At 34.0% G+C, this 22129-nt stretch overlaps 3 protein-coding genes across 19 annotated transcripts in view; 2 read left to right on the forward strand and 1 right to left on the reverse strand.

Moving 5' to 3' along the window:
- LOC143248800 (microtubule-associated serine/threonine-protein kinase 3-like) overlaps positions 1–7138 on the forward strand; it is a 117214-nt gene extending 110076 nt beyond the window's left edge. For all 16 annotated transcript variants that reach the window (XM_076497547.1, XM_076497551.1, XM_076497550.1 and 13 more), the window contains one exon: positions 1840–7138. In XM_076497547.1, the coding sequence (XP_076353662.1) occupies positions 1840–3168 (1329 nt within the window). In that variant the 3' untranslated portion in view covers positions 3169–7138. The remainder of the gene's footprint in view (positions 1–1839) is intronic.
- A 2043-nt stretch (positions 7139–9181) lies between these two features.
- LOC143248801 (alpha-(1,6)-fucosyltransferase-like) overlaps positions 9182–22129 on the reverse strand; it is a 41601-nt gene continuing 28653 nt past the window's right edge. For both annotated transcript variants that reach the window (XM_076497564.1, XM_076497563.1), the window contains exons 9-10: positions 15839–15992; positions 9182–12121 (exon numbers count right to left, since the gene is read on the reverse strand). In XM_076497564.1, the coding sequence (XP_076353679.1) occupies positions 11735–12121; positions 15839–15992 (541 nt within the window). In that variant the 3' untranslated portion in view covers positions 9182–11734. The remainder of the gene's footprint in view (positions 12122–15838; positions 15993–22129) is intronic.
- On the forward strand, positions 17373–21987 carry LOC143248803 (uncharacterized). The gene is made up of 2 exons (XM_076497573.1): positions 17373–18142; positions 21552–21987. Exons 1-2 carry the CDS (start codon positions 17867–17869, stop codon positions 21684–21686), a joined length of 411 nt encoding a protein of 136 aa, XP_076353688.1. The 5' UTR covers positions 17373–17866; the 3' UTR covers positions 21687–21987.

Genomic DNA, 22129 nt, shown 5'->3' on the forward strand with positions numbered 1-22129 from the left:
TGTAAATTTCTGTTATTAACCAGCACTGGCTAGAAGGTCAATATAATAAAAAATAATAAATAAGTGTTAATGTATAGTGTTATGAGATTTAAGCTATTTACACTAAACATTTGTGTGTTTGGATTGTAAATTGTAATAATTCTAGAATGAAAAAAAATTTATATATATTATTTTTTTTATAGTAGAGAAAATAATAGACAAAATATAAAGTTTTACTGAAAACAAGCATTTGAAATATATTTTTGACGGTTTAGAGATTATAGAAACAATGCTCAAGAGTTTTGGACTAGTAAAGAAACAGACTTGATAGTTTCACAAACAAGTTTTTGGAAAAATACTTCATTAAAAAATCTGATTTTTTTGTGTACAATCTTTGCTAAAATTGTACCATATTTTGTGAATATTCACATACAGCATTAAAGGTTACAGTGCAAATACCTAATGTGCAAGTGTGCTTACAAACTTGTGTTTCATACCAAACCTGTTGCAAAAGGATTAGTCAAAGCTGAAACTTCATTTGTTTCATTAAATTTAAACTTTCATTCTCTGATGTTCAATGATTCTAGTATTTAATTTTTGGTGTATTGATACCTTTGGTTTCATCATACAAAATTAAAATTTTCTTCCTTTTTAAATGAGCTTTTTTCTTTATTTAATATATGAAATAAACAATTACAAATGTTATAGTGAATGTGATGTCTGTGTTTTCTTCCATATGTTTTATTCTTTTTATTTTATGGTAAATTTGGTATGAAGGCTTAAAAATCGTTTTGTGTGCATGTGTAAAACTTGTTTTTTCTCTTTAAGTGGACTAAACTTTACATTATCCTACTTTCACCAAATAATCTAAAAGAACTACCTCCCCTCGCTGTGATGTTGAAACAATTGCAGCCCTTTAAGTAAGGAGACATTTAAGGGATAAGATACTACTAAGTATGAAAAATGCCACAACTTTTCAAAAAAGTTAAATTTGCTCTAACTTTAAGGAAATTAAAATTGTTTCCTCAGATATTCCATGGAATAACTTATTATATTTACTTTGTTTTAAATTTGGATTTAATTGGGAAAGAAGACAACTGTCGTAAACCCCTAGTTGTGTTTTGGTTCACAGTACAAGTTTAACTCTTAGGGTACTTATATTAATTGAAAATTGGTTAATAGTAACAGTTCTTATTTTCATTGTGTCTACTTAGAGTAAATTGATAAATACATCTAAAATTCTTGTTGATTTACATAAGTTATTGGATTATGTTATTTTTTTTATAAGGCAACTCCCATCTTGAATCTCTGTAGCAGTGTTAAATTCTTTGTTTCTACTAGAATAGGATGCTCTCTGTGTGAAGGAAGCTAGAGCATATCACAAAGACTTGTACTGAAACAAGTTTAAAATTGAAACACACACATTTGTGTAATTACACACTTAGTGCCTAAGTGTTTATAGATCTAGAATATAATTGTGTTTAATCCAATGTATGTATATTTTAATGAATGGGGGAATAGATAGTCATTTTGGGCATTTTTGTAATGCATTTTTGTAATTTATGATTTAAGGAACACAATATTAGAGGTTCTATGTCAGATCTCAAACCTTTTCTTAAAGTCAAAGAAATGTGAACAGTGTTGTATATCCCTCTCTAACCATGTGATAAACCAGAAGTGTTAAGTTTGAGGAAGTTTTTAGTGTTACGAAAACTGTTCAGATTGTTTTTGTTTCCTAAGATACCAATTCTACTATTTTGTTGATGAATGATCTTGTTCATAACATAATTTCAGTTATGCAGAAGTTTTTAATTTCTTGTGACAAATATTGATTTTCAATTTATGACCATGTTAATCTAGGCTGTTGACAACAATAGTCCTGCATTTGAAGCAGGACTTCGACCTGGAGACCTGATAACTCACCTTAATGGAGAAGCTGTTCAAGGGCTCCTTCATCATCAGGTTCTTCATCTCATTTTGTCTGGTGGTGATAGTCTTCATGTTCGAACTACACCTTTAGAAAACACCACCATTAAGAGTGGAGGCAGGAAAAGACATCCATCTTCTATCAAAATGGTAACCAGACCAACAGCTCGAAGACGTGTTGGCCAAGTGAAGAAGGAAAACCAATCTGAAAAGAAAAGAAGAACATCACTTCTTCGTCGTCTAAGCAGTAAGAGAGCAAATGCTGATTTTCATCAAATAGCAACTGTTTCTCCTACGATAGCTGCTCAGAGCTGGAGTATTCAACCTTTTCATGAAGGGTCTGTTATGGTGGCTGAAAACCCACCAGCATCTTCAGTTTCTAAAGTGAATCGATCATCTACAACTAACCGTCTCTCTTCAGGTTTTGACATTTTTCGGTCAGTTGCTATTAACTCTTCAGAAAGCACTTCTCCAAGCTCAAGTGCTCCAAATTCTTCAGCAAGTTCTGCTCATTCTTCCCATTTTCCTAGACCTAGTTCTCTACATGGCCTGAAGCACAAGCTAGCTCAGACTTGTCGTTCACCTCGGCGCAAGTCTGTGGGTCACATTCCTTTGTCTCCTCTTGCTCGAACCCCCTCACCGTCTCCTCTTCCGTCATCATCACCTACTCGTTCACCTTCTCCACTAGCATTTCCTCTAGCTCATCAGGCTGGAAGCTCACAGACCACTCAGAGTTTTGTAGTACAAAAAGGACCATCTTTGGTTACTCTCACACCCACAATTTGTAGCAGAAAATCAGTGATAAGACCTAAGAGTGCAGAACCTGGATCTCCCTTACTGAGACGAGCCCTTTCACCAGATCACTTGCATCCAAAGTCTGCAGAAGGAAAGATAAGGCAGGAGTCAGTTTCTGGACAGACTTCTCCATTAGCTCTTTCATTTTCTCATCATACCAAGTCCCAGTATTTCTCTTCTTCTCTTCCTGTTACGTCTCAGATACGTAAACTTGCACTAACTAACTCCACACCAAAGAGTGATCTGCCAAAAATCATAAGACCTCAACCTTTTTTGCCTAATATTGATGACTTTTGTGGATCCTATGGTTCAGTCCAAGATAAAGTAAGAAAACCTTTCAACTCTGATGATTTCTTCCAGTATGCTCTAGCTGTAAAAGCTGAAACTGGTGCTACATTTGATTCAGAAGCAGAAAAAAGGATAAAGCTACCAGTTCAGAGGTATACCATACGTGTGCAACAGTTATGAAAACAGTACATAAAAATGAAACTTCACAGGGTGAGCCTCACCTGGAAGATAAACAAAATACTTTTGACCAAACTGATGAAGAACATCCTAGTTTGCAGAAAATTGTTACCACAAGTGAGAAAATGGCTGAAACAAGCCAGCCCCACAAACCCAAAGGATGTGATCATCATGCCCCACAATGCTTTTTGGAGTCTGATGTCAGCACTTTGAAGGTAATTGATGAAAATCTTGTTTCCGAACAACTGTCTTTTCACCCCGACTCTCCTTCCTCAATGAATACTTTGTCTTCCGTGGATAAGGAGTTTCACGAATAGATGATGTTTTACTTCGGCACTTTATTTAAAGCAAACTTAAGATATTCACTGATTTGCAGTAGTATTATACATGTCTGAGTGGTTCACCAACTGTCCAGGAAAGTTTAGAAATGTACTTTAAGTGTTAATGATGGCTCTAAAGGTCCAGTTTTGTGATAAGTACTCTTATCAAAGTTGTATCTAACTTTCAAGTCTTGAGTTAATGTACAGTTAAGACTGAAGCCCTATAGTATTTTATGGTGCAAGGATGTTAATAACCTGGCACACCATTTTGAGATTTATAAAAAAAAAAAAAAAGTTATATTTATGAGATTTATTATATTATTTTCATAGATATATGTACAGGTAGTGAGTATATAATCTCAGTAAATTTCAATGTTTTTATATCCAAAATATTTAATAGTTCTGTTTGTGCTTTGTTTAGGGGATTTTGGTAATATAGGTTGTGACCTTTTTCTTAAGATTAGTCTTAGCATCTACTTTTGTTTTACGTTCTGACAGATTCTAAGTGTTCAATTTCAGGTGTGCTTATGCTTTTTTTTTAATAGAAATTTTTACCCCAGCTATCTGTTTAAGGTTATTAGCCATGTTGTTTTCGTGGTGTATGTTATTCTAATAGTGGTGAAATATTTTAATTGTAACAGCTGATATGTTAACACCATTGAATTCTGAAATCCAGTTTCTTCTACAGCTTACTCATTGGAGATTGTAGTAAGTCATATATGTATTATAAACTATTCACTTGTTCAAAGGTGAAATTGTTTAGCCCAGTTGTAGATACTCTGTATGAATTTGTTACACACAATTATTATTTTTTAATGGTACCAGGTTGGTCTAATACAACTAAGTCTAACTTATGAATATACTTGTGCTCAAAATATTAAAACTTTTGTGATTTAAACCAAAAGATAAAAACACTGTCCAAATGTTGTATTGAATTATTACTTACTAATATGAAGTCCATATTTGTTTTTGAAAATTTATTTGTATAGCACATATTAGTATCTCACAGAATAGAACAAAGTGCTTAACTTGTATACAATATATCCAGCATTTCAGTTAACTGTTATTAGCAAACTGAAGTTTTTCAAAGAAGAATGGAAGGTGAAGTTTAACCATATTAAGAACATTTTTATGGGTATTTTATTAGATCTCACTTATTAAGTTCTTTCAATAGAAAGAAAATGGATCATAAATGTATATTTATTAAGATTTGTCATATCATAAATTGTTCATGTTAATTACATAGGTATAAGTAAGAAATCCTTTGCAAACAAAACAATAACAGACATACAAGCAACTATAAGAATAATTACTTGATTTATTACAGATTAAATATTCGTGTAAACTAGCCTGCTGTGTGTGTGTTGAACTAGATGATGGATGTAAGAAAAGAGATAAACTGTATGGAAGTATCATTAAATGTCTGTTAGTATGTCATGAAGCAAGTTGCAATCAATATGCATACAAATGAAGAAAATATAGGAAGATACTGTTAGTAGTTTGTAGAAAGGTTTGGGACTTGATTATATGCACCTTGTATAAAATTGAATTAAATGTTTTGAAACACTGGCTACATCAACCAGGTTTGAATGGTCTTTACCTAATTGTATAAAGTATACTTTGTTTGAAATAGTTAGGTTTGTAAGATATTTAGTAATTAAATTTATAAAGGAAAAAGAAATGAATGGCTTTTTTTTAATGTAAAATGAAAATAATGATTATTATTTAAATGTTTAATTTTGTCAGTCTAACAAGAATATTAACATTATTTAATAGATTATTTTCCATTCTATTAAAGTGAACATTAAAAAAACAAGGAAAAGTATGGTATTTTTTATTGTATTATTAACAGTGTATAGTTTGGTGGAACAGTTCTGTTGTGGACCTGCCACTGGAAGGAAGATAAATTGTTTTTCTCTATTTTTTAGTTAGGTGATGTATTTAAGTTCACAAGAAAAACTATTACAATCCAAGCTTGTTTCATTTTTTATCCTCAAAACTCCTGAAAATCTTTATTACACTAAAAATAGTTGAAATTTTAGAAATGCCCCCTTGTATAGACATGGGATTATTCTTAAGAACGTGAAATAAAGATCCCAGTAATCCATTCGGAAAAAGAAACTAAAATGGTTTTCAGTTATACTTTCAAAGTTTTTCTACTGTGATCATGTTATTAAGCTCTCTGTATTGCAGTTGTGCTACAAAAGAATTCCAGTGTAAAGCACCAATTATTCAACTTAAGTTAATGTATGATAAATTATAACATTCTGAAGTGTACTCTCTAACCAAAATTTTCAGAGTCAAGGTTTTCGATGTTTTTAATAAATTAGTGTTTTTGAATTGTATGAAAATAGGCAAATCTAGAAGAAAAAAGTTTTATTTTCGTTTTTCTTTTATTTATTTTATTCAAAGTAAGGAAGGGCAGCAATCTCGAGACGTTTATATTTACTTCCGATAAACACATTAATCATGAAATGAACTAAGTGAAACAGGTGCTAATCCTTCGTATTCTAATTAGGCCTAACCGGTACTTTATGGCCCTTATCGGAATAAGAATTTTGAGTACATAATTTTAAATAGAGCAACTGTGGAAATGCTTTGTGTGATGAAATGCTTAAACTTGTTGTTGTGCCTTTATTTCGTACGTTGAAGGAAAAGCTTTATTTCATTAAAAAAAAAAAAAGCAAAACTTCTCCAGGAAAAACAACCATTTAAAAGTTTTTATGCAAAGTATTCCTAAGTTGTTGCAAGTAATATACCTTTAGTTTACTTTTTTTTTTTTTCAAAGATCATCGTGTCTACAAGAACCAAAAGCTAAAAACCATCCCGTTTACTGGCATTTTGTTAAATACAAAGATAATTTTACTTACTGCAACTTGAAATACAAGCTCCAACGAATATGGTAGATGTTACGTGCAGAAACTTTCAACCATAGGGGAAAAGCTTGATTAAATAATACTCGGAAAAATACAGATCGCTTAATTATAACTGGAATTTTTGTTTCTTTGTATCAAATGTTGAGAGTTTACATTTGTGTTTCTGGTACAACATACCAACAATGCGAGTTGATATGTTGTTTTTAGATGTTGCAATATAAAACAGTTTTAAAATTTTGTGTGATGTTAAATGTGTCTAGTTTCTTCATACGAAGTACTGTTTTGAAGTTTCATGTTACTAACAGTGTTCAATATAATACAAACTTAAATGTGGTTCCTAATTAAAGTAAGTTATATAGTTTTCTGTACAAGGATATTAAATTTCTTTTGTATTATTATTATTATTATTATTATCATCATCCATGTCTTTAATCGACAACGTAAATGACTCATTAACTGGGACTAGTTTAGGCAAACTAATCTTGGAGGACGAATGCATGCAGTTTTAGATCATAATAACGTACCTTAAGTTCTTCTTTAAGCCGTATAAACTTGGTGAAATATATATTGCAAATTTTGTGTTGTCGATATTTTAATTTTGAATGTTAAGATGTAAAAAATAAAACGTTGGATTGTTGGACATAACTTTTATTGTTGGAACGTGTTGAACGAATCACCATGCAGAAGTGTAAGTCTGTACAGTAAATATTTATACGTGTATAATGTGATAATTCGTAACCTACGTTCATGTTATGAATAAATGTTTGTTGTGTTTGACACTGGTTTGTCATGTTCTTTGTTAATAGATGTACAAGGAACAAGAAGGATAATTAAAAAGAAACTCGAACATAGATATCTGGTTCTGTGTAGTTTTTCCTCCTAAAACTGTACACACAGTTTAGTCGTGTCCCTTCCTTCCTTCCTTCTTGTAACTGTACACACAGTTTAGTCGTGTCCCTTCCTTCCTTCCTTCCTTCTTGTAACTGTACACACAGTTTAGTCGTGTCCCTTCCTTCCTTCCTTCTTGTAACTGTACGCACACGAGATTAGTCGTGTCCCTTCCTTCCTTCCTTCTTGTAACTGTACGCACACGAGATTAGTCGTGTCCCTTCCTTCCTTCCTTCTTGTAACTGTACGCACACGAGATTAGTCGTGTCCCTTCCTTCCTTCCTTCTTGTAACTGTACGCACACGAGATTAGTCGTGTCCCTTCCTTCCTTCCTTCTTGTAACTGTACACACACGAGATTAGTCGTGTCCTTTCCTTCCTTCCTTCTAACTGTCCTTCCTTCCTTCTTGTAACTGTACGCACACGAGATTAGTCGTGTCCCTTCCTTCCTTCCTTCTTGTAACTGTACACACACGAGATTAGTCGTGTCCCTTCCTTCCTTCCTTCTTGTAACTGTACACACACGAGATTAGTCGTGTCCCTTCCTTCTTGTAACTGTACACACACGAGATTAGTCGTGTCCCTTCCTTCTTGTAACTGTACACACACGAGATTAGTCGTGTCCCTTCCTTCCTTCCTTCCTTGTAACTGTACACACACGAGATTAGTCGTGTCCCTTCCTTCCTTCCCTTGTAACTGTACACACACGAGATTAGTTGTTTCGCTTTTCTTTACTGCAGAGCCAAGCTCAGTATAGTAGTTAGCATGATAGACTATGAGTTGCACGTTCCGTAGTTCGTGCTCCGTTACTGACAACAACAACAAAAAGATAACACACTGTACTTTGGTACCAGTATGGTCAACTCCCCACTATTCGGTCTGAGAAATATACTTTTGTTGTATGCGATGGTTCGTGCTGACTAGCTTTTTTCATTCTAATGTATTGTGCTAGTTGATGGTAATGTTTAATATTTTAGTTCGTACTACATCTGAGGTTTTAATAGTTAGCGCCATGACATTGAGCTACAACAGTGATAATTTCGAACGGTACCGGGATCCAAAGTTTGATGGCATGGTAAAATAAAATAAAAAAATGTTAATTTTAATCGGCCCCATTAGATATGTTAGAGATTGTGGTGTTTGTTATTTCTACGTAAGTCGCCCCATGGACCTTCTAGCTGAACAGGAACAATTAAACAGTACAAACTTGTGGCTATGAACTTCGTCTTTCAAAAAGAGAAAAACGTAGTTTTAGCTTCCATGGGGTTTTTTGGCTTATTTTTGGACATTATAAAAAATATGAAAGTTTCTTGAATATGTGAATAGTGAGATCGATCCAATTAAAGTATGATGAAGATTAACATTTCAGTGGAGAAATATCTTTTAAGTCAGTAGTAAAACAGTGATTTCTAGTTATTTATCTGGTTTAATAGAATAATTTGTGCATTTTTAAAGAATGATATAGGCAAAAAGGGTTGTTTTCCGTTACATATGTGAAATTGTCCTTTAAAATATTCATACCTGCCATTTATATAATGCATGTTTTTGGTTAGACCATTTAGAACTGGTGAAAATCGGTTAGAATGCTTGTAAATTAATTGAAAAAAATAATCATTATTTTTGCTCTGTTTAGGGTCGTTTTTCCAATGCGTGGTTTTATGGTAGAGCAGTTCATATTACAGTAAACCCCTTGCTGGGTCAAATACAAATAACTAAATGTAACTTAAAAAATAAAATGACCACTGTGAAAGTTAGTTATCGCGTGATACTGTACAATGTAATGAAATTTATAATTAGACACATAACAGGAATATTTAGGAATAAGTATGACAGATCGAGAGCGTATGTTTACGCTGAAAGTTTTATAACGTACAACTGTTGGAACTGGGATTTTTTTCATGTGCCAAACGGAACAAGAAAAGTACCGAAACTTACTGGGTTTGAAGTAGTTGTTTTATTACGTTTCAGACAAAGCAATACGTGAATACAAAAATCAAGTATTGAAAAATGAAAATCGAAACAGTTTAATCATAGTTTTGATAGTTTGAAACAAAGAGATGAAAGAATTAAATAATAAATATTTTGCAAACTAGATAAAACAAAATAATAAAATATATTATTTAAATTTATTAATATTGACTCTACCTTGTCCTGATAAGATGGACTTTAATCTTTTACATAAATTGTAAATACGAAAAAGAATGCACAGAAGTTTGCACATCTGTATGCAGAGTCGTGGTGTAAGTTCACAATTCAGTGTATAATAAATGAATGAACGTAAAAATAAACCTCACATATCGAATAAAATACGGTCATTATAAAAACAGGAAATTATTTTCGATACATGTACCTTCTATCATACAGAATCTTCAAACAAGAAATGTGTTCACACAGCTTAGAAGATACTTAATTGAAATTCTCTTTGAGGTAAGTTTTTTGTTGCTTTTTTAACTTCGAGAAAAGCTAAACGAGAGCTGTTTGCTCTAGCCATCCTTAGCAGTGATAGATTACACGGAAGGAATATCGTCAAACCATCCACTACCAGTTCTGAGATTACTACTGTTACGGAATATCGTCAACACCATCCACTACCAGTTCTAAGATTACTACTGTTACTCAACGAATAGTGGGATTGAACGTCGCAAAATAATTTGATTCTAATATTTTTAGGCTGAAGAGCTCTATAATGTAAAACTATTGGAGTTGGAACTTTTGTAGGTACTAAACAAAAGTATTAACCAACCTTGTTGTTTGTAGGTAAAAAGAGTATCTGAAGAGTCTGCAGTGGTTGATATTAACTAACTGGCTTTCCTCTTGTATCTTACTGTTAAATTAAATATGACTAGGACAGATAGGCCTCGACCAGCTTTGCGCGAAATTAGAAATAAACCATTCAACCTAGGTTTATTGTGATGTAAATATTAAATTTTTGAAAAATTAGTAAAGTAACTGTTGTGGTTTAGCCAGATATAATCTACGTAGCTATCTATGGAATGTTCGTGTCTGTTGATGGTAATAATTCCCTTTCAAAAAGCGAGATGACAATATCTCGAATGAAAATTACCTGAACCGCGTCTCGCCCTTCAAGTAATTTTCGTTTGAGATATTCTGTCATGTAATATGCTGGTATGCTAGTAAACAGTGTATCAATTTTGCGTTTGTAATTTTACACTGAATCTGAAAGAAACCCAAACCATTATTTTTAATAATAATAATTTGATTATAACGTTTATAGTGAGGTCCTAGAATATCCAATTGTTGAATAGCCAGTTAGTGAACACGTTCTACATAAAAGTTATCCGAGTAATTACTATGTATTATGGGTCGCGGGTTCGAATCCCGGTCGCACCAAACATGCTCGCCCTTTCAGTCGTGGAGGCGTTATAATGTGACGGTCCATCCCACTATTCGTTGGTAAAAGAGTAGCAGAAGAGTTGGCGGTGGGTGGTGATGACTAGTCACTGCTAAGTTAGGGACGGCTAGTGCAGATAGCCTTTGAGTAGCTTTGCGCAAAATTCAAAAACAAACAAACAAAACATACTATGTATTATCCATATGGTAAAATACATAAATAAATGTAAATACACCAGGTATAAGTGATTTTACAGATAGTTTCCTATAATTTCTAATACACTGTACGATTAATGCCTTTTTATTCTTAAAATAAACACTTGTATAAATAAACAGTGCAATTTATGTTTACGTAGTTAGTTTATAGATATCTCTATCAAACATAAATGGCTGAGAAATTAATCTATTGATTAGGTGAGTGTGCGTGAAAATTTATAATACCTCTATCGTTTTATCGACTCGCCTCTTAGATTTGTACGGGGATTCGTAGATTCATGAATCGACTTGTACACATACAAGACAGACGAGTTTAATGAAACTAAGAGTAGGCTCGTAAACTGTACAAATGTCATAAATCTGTGTGAAAATTTAACAAACGATTTAATAAAACTAAGACGATATTATAAACTGCCATGTACAGGACCGGGGATGCAGCATATATATTTTCACTGCTCGATAAAACACATTCTAGTCGTGTACATTTAATAAATCATTAAGTATAATTTTCAGGGATCTTGTTAACTTAAAATGGTGGTAAGCATTTTTAAGCTTACGAGTCTACTAATAATTATTTGGGAAATTCGTATTTTGTAAATAACCATGATAGATGCAATACATAAAGTGCGAGTACAATTTAACTTGAAATAAACACCGTTTAACTTAAACTGCAAAGTTAAAGTTGGTGCTATATGCATACACCGAGACTGACGACATTCTTTTGAACCATTTAGTTTTTAACAATTACCTTTCCTTCTGCGTGATCAGGACGTATGAAGGTAATTAAAAATATACATAACAAATGCTTAGGTTGAATAAATTTAGTATGCTGCTAATTTCTTTATCATTTCTAGTGAGTCGTTAGTTCAAAGTTACCTTAGTTTCCCATTTAATTATTTTATATGGAGGTCCGCTTTTCTTATAGATTTTCGAAATTCGTGTTGAGAGATGGAGAAATTGTTTTAACGTTTGCGTACTTAGGAAAATTTCCTACTATGGTTAGTGGTTTAGTTTTATATGTTGGATAGAGAGACGTAAGGTTTGTTCGTAAATTGTAAGCTTTGTTGTAGCCGTCCCACGACCTCCCTTCTTTGGCTTCATTAACAATGTCGTATTCATTTGTTTTCGTTAGAACGTCCCTTACCTGCAGCGCCATCTCGTAGTTAAAAAGAGGAGAGTGCGGGTACATTGCTTGACGAGATGGAGGTAAAGACCCGGCATAGTGGTATTCCACATCTAAAGAGTGAGCTTTCCTGGAAATATCTGCGTAGAGTGTTTGCATGAGCTCGTAAGACAAACGGCAAAACTGCATAAAAATGTATAGGAAATTTTATACAGGAATCTTTAACTCAATGCTTTTTATGAGAAACAACAACCTTTGTTATATTATTCTATTGAAAGAAACGGGCATATTGAAAAAGTTTTAAAATACGACTATCAGATATTAAAAAAATACAAATTTATATATACGTTAGCCCTTCCAAGACGTTAACGGTTAACCATTATATACTTCGTGCTAACGTTTAAGAATCTTACTAATTATTAACCTCTGTACTCAGGGATGACAAGAAAACCCACTTAGAGAAAAATGTATACGTAAAAACGGCTGGTTTGGGTTGAGAAAATTTTTATGTAGAGTTGTTCGCTCCTATACATAAAAGCTTTTTCAACCCAAACCAGCCGTTTTTACATATATATTCAACCTCTGTACTGTTATACAGATATTTAAGATGACAGTTTTAGCAAATTTTGGAATTCGTTACAGACTTTATATATTTAACGTTTCAATTCTGTTAAACGAACAGTTGTTACCAAGGGCAAAAAGGTCATGTACAGGTATTTAAGATATCTAGTTTGTTACAAGAAGTAGTGTAAATAAAAGCCGATAAGAAGTGATCGAAATTAAGGACACACAATATTAAAATGTTTTAGTCTTTATCACAAGTGTTTATAAAATATTTTATTACTTTTTACCTTATTACAGAAAATCGAAACGAGTACCTGCTTTTTGTTTTATACTGTTATACATTGCAATATAACTTATCGATCTGTTAATTAACAGTAAGTTTACAGTACCGATGTTGCATTTTTTTTCCTTCATCATTAATAGGATTAACGTAAATACTCTGTATGCCACTGAGTAATTTTATCCCATTTTGTTTTATAAAATCTGTCGCTACAAAGCAGTGATTCGAAATATGAGGTAGTTCTGAGTTATTTAAAATGGTTTCTCAAACTTCAGAAACACAAGTGAGGCACTTAGATCGTGTAATTCGTTAATGTTTAATTTACGTTTGTAGCTGCCGATAAGATTTATTTGAATTGTTTAGACGCTCACACTGATTGGTTACTTTATGGGGAGGAAAGTAGGTAAAGATGAAGATATTTATGATGATGAGAAACCCACTTGAAGTGGCAATGTATCTCAAGACGGCAGGTGTTGGTATTAAAACTTTTATTAGGATAAAGTGGAGAAAAACGTTTTGATCTTCTTAGCTGTTAAAACTGTTAACCTGAAGATGACCTAAGAAGCTCGAAATGCTGTTCTCCACTTATTAAAATAAAGTTTTAATACCCATATCAGCCATTTTGAGATACAAAGATGAATATATCATAGTGCAACGAAACAGAGCAGTTGATGTTTTCACAGAGGGAGGACGCATTGTTGGAGGCATGTTCTTAAGATGCCGTGAAAGACTTCCGGGAAGTTCTTGTGCCGACATGACATGCAACTTATTCAGAATGTGTGTTGCTATGGGTACAAAGCGCAGCAGAGGGCGTGTTGTTAGGGGAGGAATGATATCATAGTTCGATACCAACGAGCTCAGTACATTAGGCTGATGATGTTACCAAAGTTCTATATTCAGATTCTATTACTAAGGTTCTATATCAGGATAATGACACTAAGAAGAATGTTAGCGTAGATCGTAGGATCATCGATTAATCATCAGTACTTTACCTTATATTATTAACATACTGTTTGCAATTATCCATCACTGCAAAAAACTTCACTATTTCATTAGTTCTAAAGTTTCCGCTTTAATAAGGTCATCCCTTAAGTAATATTTAATTTTAGGTTTAGAAAAACAGAAAGGATTTCAAACACTTTTAATGTTAGTTAATCAATGTTGTATGTTCCATTATTATTAATTACTTCCTCCAACGATTCACAAGCTTCTGAATGCCACTTCTATACAATTCTTGGGGTTTGGAGGAAAAAAATGCAGAGAGAGTAGTTTTGACATCTTCATGTGTTCCAAACTCTTTTCCATCAAGATAGTTCTGCAAACTTCGGAATAGATGATAATCAGATGGGGCCAGGTATGGAGAATAAGGAGGATGTGGAAGTGTTTCCCAGTCTGGCTCTGCAATCTTTGCAGATGTGATCCTTTGTGTATGAGGCCATGCATTATTCTGGTGTAACACAATACCTTTACGATTGATCAAAGCAGGCCTCCTTTCTTTCAGTACAATACCCAAATGTTCTAACTGTTGACAATAGAAGTCTGATGTAATTGTTACATTGAGTGGCAGCAACACAAAGCGGATCACACCAACAATATCCAACCAAACGCTTAACAAAACTTTCCCAGTGGTAAGTTTACCTGCACTGAGCCATTGTCTGCGGCGCTTAACATTTTTATAATATATCCATTTTTCATCTCCAATCACTAACCTGGCCCCCAAGAAAGGTGAGTCACGTTCACGAGAGTGCAGAGAAGTGTAAATGTCCACTCTTGCTCTGAGGTTGACTACTGTCAAATCATGGGAGAACAATTTTCCAAGTTTTGACACCTTTCCAAACTGTTGCAGATGACAGTGAACTGTTGATTGAGTTGAATTGAGCTTCTATGTTAGCTCTTCAACTGTTACAGCACAATCTTCATCAAATGCAGCCAGCAGCAAGTCATCATTAAACTCAACAGGACGACCTGAACTTGGCGCGTCACTCAAGCAGTAGTCAATCTGATCTGAACTTCCGAAACCACATTCAACATTTTCTTTCATTGAGAGACTCCGCACCATAAACACCTTGAATATTTCATATAGTTTCTTCTGCACTATTGCCTTTTTTAAACTCGTAAAGCATTATATGCCTAATGTGCTCCTCAGACACATCCACCTGCATAAGGGTTTATTTGATTAATAATCTGGAAAAGTGGAGTTGGCTTAGTTTCTTTTATATGTCTGAAGATTTTTATACACGTCGTACTACATATTTTAGTCATTAAAGCCTTCTACAAAGACAAGAATTATGATACACCTTCACAATTGCCCCCCAGTGGTACAGTGGTATGTCTTCGGACTTATACACTAAAAACCGGGTTTCGATACCCGTGGTGGGCAGAGCACAGATAGCCCATTGTGTAGCTTTGTGCTTAATTCAAAACAAACAAACAAACCTTCAGAATTAAATTTTCGGATATTACTTATGGGACGACCTGATATATTTAACTTGCGTGGCACACTGTTGCTCTTTCAAGAACTAGATTGTGTTGCTATTACATTTAACTTACTACTTGGGGTTTTTACTTCTATGTCTAATAATATTTTTTGCAATTCCTGAGGGAGAATTTTTTTCTCGTGATAACACCTCTAAATATGATGCAATAATTTAACAATGTTAATCTTACCGTTTCACGAGTTTGACTTTGTGGTTTAAATATGCTATTTCTTTATCCACACAGGCAGTCATCTTATTGACTTCCCCCAAAATATTTCATTCCATACTTGTTTGTTTATATTTTTTACTTACATGTATTTTACAAACTAGACCTATTGTGGGTGTGTATTTTACAAAGGCAAATGGTGTTACTGTATTTTCACAGGATTAAATACAGATTTTGTCTTGTCTCATCTTATTTATATCGTTTTTAGTTATATGCTACATGTGTTTCTATTGAAGGATAATGTTATTAACACATTTAACGTACTATTGAAAACTGTTTATCATATACAAGGTGAATGATCCATTAGAACACTAGATAGCACACTATACAATAAAATAAGTGTGAGTATTTACCCCAGATGAAAACGTACAGACTAGAAAGTCTGTGTGAGCTAGGAGGAAAACATCCGTAACTGCTCCAAAAAGTGATTTCATGCTGAAACGGTTTTTCACCACTTCAGCTGTCTTAATTCCTTTTAAATTGGTGAGGAAAGTGTAGTTCTTGTAACTGAAAACAAAACAAAACAACACGCTCACAAAGAGGTCAAGATACATATTAATGATATGGTGTGTTGTTTGTTTATTGTATTAAATAGAAAATTTTCGTTTTCGTAGACTGTATTTTAATTTCACAAATCAAGTACGTGAGATAGCATTTAAAACAACAGAACAGCTTGCTTAACTATTACGGTTATAACGTCTCGAGAAATGAAAGTGAGCAGTGCCGTATCGCGACTCGAGCCTTGGATCTTTCTATTAGTCCTTAATTTTTATGATACTACTCTTAAAATTATTTCTTTTAGGTTGGTAACATGTAATAAACACCTGCGTCACATGGATGTTAGTATTTCTTTTCGTGGTCCAGCATGGTCAGGTGGTTAGAGCATTCGACTCATAATCTGAGGGTCGCGGGTTCGAATCCCCGTCATACTAAACATGCTATCCCTTTCAGCCGTGGAGACTTATAATGTTACGGTCAATCTCACTATTCGTTGGTAAAAGACAAGCCGAAAAGTTGGAGGAGGGGTGGTGATGGCTAGGTGCTTTCCCTCTAGTCTTATACTGCTAAATAAGGGACAGCTAGCGCAGATAGCCCTCGTGTGACTTTGCGTGAAATTCGAAAACAAACAATTTATTTTTCTTTGTAAAACGTGAGATGCCACTTGATAAGTGCAATTGGCGATGACAACTTTTCATTCAGACACTGTCAAAATATGAGAACAAAAAAGATACCAGTAAGTTTTGCTTGAACATGCGGTAGAAAAAACCCAAATTACCATAAAAATAAAGCAAATAGCCACTGGCCGTAGACGGTTTGTGGAAGAAGAGTACTTCTTCAAGCTTAGCACGCACTTTTTTTTTGCACGTAACGTCTGGTTGTACCTGAAACATTTTTTATCGGATGTTTTTAATACGTCCAAGAACTTTATACTTCGTGTTGCATTGGGTTCTAAACGTTGGAGAATCTTCAGTTAAAAAGTTTCAAGTTGATTATAAGTGATACCTTCCCCAAATTTAATTTTCTGAAGCCAAATTATGTGACTAACAATAAAACAAATCTGTATTTTGTTACATTGTAACTCTGACTGGTGAGATCCATATGTATTCCACTGAATTTTTATATACATGTTGCTAAGTAGAAACACCGCGAATATTACAATTAATTTCACTAATTGACCTGACTTGGCCTGGTGGCTCGTGCTAGCCCTTTCAGCCGTGAGGGAGTTATTATGTAATATATTTAATCCTACTATTTGTTGGTAGAAGAGAAGCCTAAGAGTTGGCAGTGGGTAGTGAAGACTAGCTGCCTTCCTTCTAGCCATACATTGCTAAATTAAGGATGGCTAGTGTAGGTAGCCCTTAAGTAGCTTTGCGCGAAATTCAAAAACAAATAAATAATTTCAGTAATTACGGGTGAAAATGTCTATATCCGTTATTTAAACTGAGTGGCGTAACAAAGAAAAATATAAAATCACTCAATATGTGGATCTCGTCTGTAGCAAGCACCACATGAAGAAGTAGGTAATCTGAGGGTTAAAGGTGAATTTTCAACAAATTTAATAATTGCCTTAGAAACTGTACTTTGGTTAAGTATAATTCCTGTGTGGTTGCCATATTTTTAAACACTTTAGTTTTTGAGTAAAAATGAAACAAAATATGCGGGTCCTCGAACTCAAGTTCCTCTCGGTCGTTCAGCTGTTTCCGTGACGTCTTACAACTATGACATAATAGTTGTCAAACACGCTTCGTTGCGCGCCGACCATTTTGTTATTTTAAGTGCTGGTGTTTTATATAAATCTGTCTGTGCTTTTTTCGAATTACATACTTTGTGAGACTATTTTTTGTCTTGATATTGCTACTTTATGTTTGTTTTATGATAACATGGTTTACTGCGTTGTTTATGGTTGTAAAACGGTTCGGCATCGGGCAAAAGCTTCTTTTCGTTTCCGTGCAAGGAGAAGGAACCGGCAAGGTGGCGACAGTGGGTGCGGATGGTCGATAGGAAGAACAGGACTCCTTCACACCATGCAAAGCTTTGTCAAGATCACTTTGAACGCTCATGTTTTGTGTCGGCTGAGGACTGATCTCAGCCTGCAGCGTACAGGTTCCACCACTCTGAAGCCATCCCTTGCCATCACGAAAAGAACAAACTTAAAGGTATGTGTGCAGTATAAAACGATAAACAATAACTAGAATAATATAATAATTTAAAAAGTACAAGTTTTTGAAGAATGTAACTAGACATACATATTTCACATTCATGAGCGTGTTTTGCATTTGTGGCACCTGAAAGCCAGTGAAATCTTGATTTCCTAGTCTAGACAGTGGACAAATCTATCCCAAATAGAGTATATTCCAAGTTTAAAAGCTGGTAGATCATTCTGTAGATGTTTTTGTATCATTTTTAAATATAGAAAAGTTTGAAGAATTCCATTTTTCAAATTTAACATTTCAAGATAAGTTAACTATTCAGACTGCTACATCTAGTTTGATTTTATTGACAGAATTATGACGTATAATTGAAATTTATTTTATTACGAGTCATAAATACCCGGTACAATGATTGTGGAAGGGCAGATTATTACTTACCATAGTAAGCAAAGTATAAACAAATAAAACCCAGTCTGTAATACCAATAATTTATAAACACCAGACAGGTTTCGAGATGCTTAAAATTGCACGTGAAATAATACATACCATATTTGTTGTCACGACTTAGGCTTACCATTCTTCCACTAGAGGTATGACTGACTCGCAACCGGCCTGGGCGCTATCAGTATCACTCACAGTTCCGCTACTCTCGCTCGTGGAACTGTTCTCATTACTAGAACTTGTCAGATCTGTGTCAAAAGTAACTGTTCTAGGTTCGTTCAGAGTAGGTTCGAATTGATATGGCGCTACTCGACACTGTTCAGAACACAAAGTCAAAACAGACTCCGCCTCTGTTTCTCCGTATGCACTGGCCATGTTTATTTACATTCAACGCGCTGGCGTTGGCGGTTTGTTTGGTAACTATTACGTCACAGTACTTTTTCTAGCGGCAAACGTAAAACCTAAATCGTTTGGATTGCCGCTCGGAAAGGGCTCTTTCTGCACCAAGTTCTATGTTTCATTTATTAGTATATATTTTTTATAAAAAATGTGAACCTACAAAATTAATCAGTATGAGTAGTTCTTTTGATTGCAAAGTTTTCTTTTTTCTGTAAAATTCACCTTTAAGGTAATTTTTGACAACTCGCATCATAGAAAGACCATATAATTTGTTTGTTGTTTCTTTTTCATAAAACAGAATGTTAAAATTACGAAGTTGCATATTCTTTACTTTGAATATTATACAATTACAACTTAAAAAATTCGTCTTCTCTATAGAATAGCATATTTTTGTACCTGCGTGTCACAATTTCTAGTAAAACCAGCTTTTTTCTTTGAAAAGCTAACAGTAATAAAGAGATGTTAACTAGTGCAGTTATGGTTGTAAACAGTCTGTAATTACGTTTGTTCTCGTTTTCATCAAATTACTTTTTTATTATGTTCTTTCGTTAAGAAAAATTACTAGAGTATTTTTAGCTGGAGAACTCAAGGCACGTCCAATAATACAACACTAAAAGACAAAAAAGGGATTTTTTGTCCATGTAGGCCGTCTCATCCACTAAATTAAACACTGACAGGCTCAGGGCATGGGAGTTCTTAGAAGTTATTCAGGTGGTGGGAAAAGAGTAGTATGAAATTGTGAATTGAATAAAAAATTCATATAACATATGCTGAATGAATAAAGAAATAATTTTGCTTCTCATTTTACACGTGGGGAAAGTCCCCCCTTCCGTGTACGCCCATGATTTAGAGCCAGCTCTTATCAGTCAAGTATTCATCAAGCCTTCCCTTAAACTTTCTTGAACTAACTGTAGCCACCATATTTGATGGCAATCCATTCCATCCTATTAGAAAAAATAAAATTGTCTTTGGTGAAAATGACTCCTACCCTGCCAAGGTTTATATTTGCGTTTTAATCTTATCATTCTTACCATTAAATACAAACAGCGATGACGCATCAACATTATTAATTTCTTCAAGAATATTTAGCAGGTCAACTAGATTCCTTCTAACTCTTCTTATTTAAAGATAAACAATTTTAGAGATTTTAACCTATCTTCAGAGAACAACTTGTCTTTTCCAGGTATCATCTTAGTTTGTCTCTCCTGAATCCCTTTCAACAATTCATTTCTTGTCTGTTGTAAGAAGCCCAAGAGTGAACATTATACTCCATATGTAGCCAAACCAATGACTAATATCAAATCAATTAACACGCACGCAAAAACATTGGACTCAAATCTCATAAGCTATAATATCTTCTAGCTGGTTTATTTTATAAAGTAAAAAATATTTTCAATCATACCTTTTTTGTAAGCTTTTTAATACTTAATACCAGAATCAGACATAATGTCCACAACACCTGTTGAGAACGTCCAAGACTGGTACGTGATTTACTCTAGTCCAGGTGGATCAGCCGATTGACCCAAGACGGGCACCCCAAGGCTGACCGTCTACAGAAATTCAAGGCCAAAGTGGTGTGTCAGGATTGCACCCTTCATTCATCAGGATGCTCTTCTCGCCTTCACGGGTCGCCAGATTTCAGAGGAGTTAAGCTGAAAGAACGGAACCTTCTGCGGAATGTCCCCATATCACGTAAAGGGATCCATCCCGAGGGGTCTTTTCACATTTTAGGGGAAAAGAGTTGTAGCTGTCAGCCTCTTTTATGTGGTGGTGGAAGTAAGCGTTGTATGCGGGGACTATAGACCCTATTCTAGGCCCATTGCATGTTTCTATTTTAAACCTGGATTTATTTTGCTCATGGACTATTTTCTAATAGTTAGTCTACGCTTAGCACATATTTTAGATCTTGTTACAAAATGTTTGTCACATATATTAAAAGATTAGGGTATCATGTGTTTGTTTTGAATTTCGGCCAAAGCTACGCGAGGGCTATCTACGCTAGCCGTCCTTAATTTAACAGTGTAAGACTAGAGGGAAGGCAGCTAGTCATCATCGCCCACCTCCAATTCTTGGGCTACCAACGAATAGTGTGATTGACCGTCACATTATGACGTTCCCACAACTGGAAGAGCGAGAACGTTTGGTGTGACGGGGATTCGAACCCGCGACCGTCGGATTACGAGTCGAGTGCCCTAACCACCTGGCCATGTAGGGTCTTAGGGTATTGACACTTCCAATTTGTATTGTTATTAGCCAGACATACATACTATTTTTGTATGGTTCTAAACATGGTTCTATATAGATTTAGTATCAGGTATTTAGAACATAAGATAACAGCAGCATAAAAATTAATCAATTGAAAACTGGAATTTTGCATCATAACACTTAAAACATAACTATATATGCAACATTATAACTTTCTTTATAAAATCATGTTTAACATTTGTGTTTTCTATTTAATGAATTTTACCTAATTTTTCTGCAGAGCTTCATCAACTAACAACTAGTTTGTAGTGAATCATGTTTTATTAGTTAATAATATTAGCATTATGAAACATTCTCTTTGCGTTTTTAGGTGTTTCGTGAATTTAAACCCAGAAAGTGGAATGAAGTTCCGAAAGGGAAGAAAAGGTGTCTTTCAGTAGGGCCAAAAGTACAGAATTTTATGAATAAATTAGAATTATTCATGTTGAAGAACATGGATGGCTAAAATATTTTTTTTATTTAAAGACTAAAAATGTTTGCCTTACTTTCCTCTAGTTTGAATTTCTATACATTTTATATATTTCACATTGTTAAATAAAAGTAATTTTTTTTAAACTGTGACTGAAGTATTTTTTGAACAAAGTCATTAAATAATCCAGCTCAATTTAAAGCCATATATTTCTTTTAAATAAATAAAAATTTAAATTATATTAATCATGAATATTAAAAAATATATATGTTTTACTCTTAAGTGTAAACATACAAGATATGGTGGTGAACAATAAAAATTTAAATTTTGTCTCTTTTATTTTGTCTCTAATAATAAAACATGATCACGCACAACGTTTAACGTACAAAGTACAAGTTGTACGTGATTGATCTCGCTGTTAGGAAACACATTTTAGAAAAATAAATATTATCCCAATAATATCTTCTAGCTGGTTTCTT

Source organism: Tachypleus tridentatus, chromosome 4 (genome assembly GCF_004210375.1).
Source record: "Tachypleus tridentatus isolate NWPU-2018 chromosome 4, ASM421037v1, whole genome shotgun sequence".
Taxonomy (NCBI): Eukaryota; Metazoa; Arthropoda; class Merostomata; order Xiphosura; family Limulidae; genus Tachypleus; species Tachypleus tridentatus.

Bases quoted from the DNA above. Each gene is read 5' to 3' on its own strand.
- LOC143248803 (XM_076497573.1), top strand. From the start codon at position 17,867: ATGGTTTACTGCGTTGTTTATGGTTGTAAAACGGTTCGGCATCGGGCA. The intron at 18,143-21,551 runs GTATGTGTGCAG...TTGCGTTTTTAG, and splicing joins CGAAAAGAACAAACTTAAAG to GTGTTTCGTGAATTTAAACC.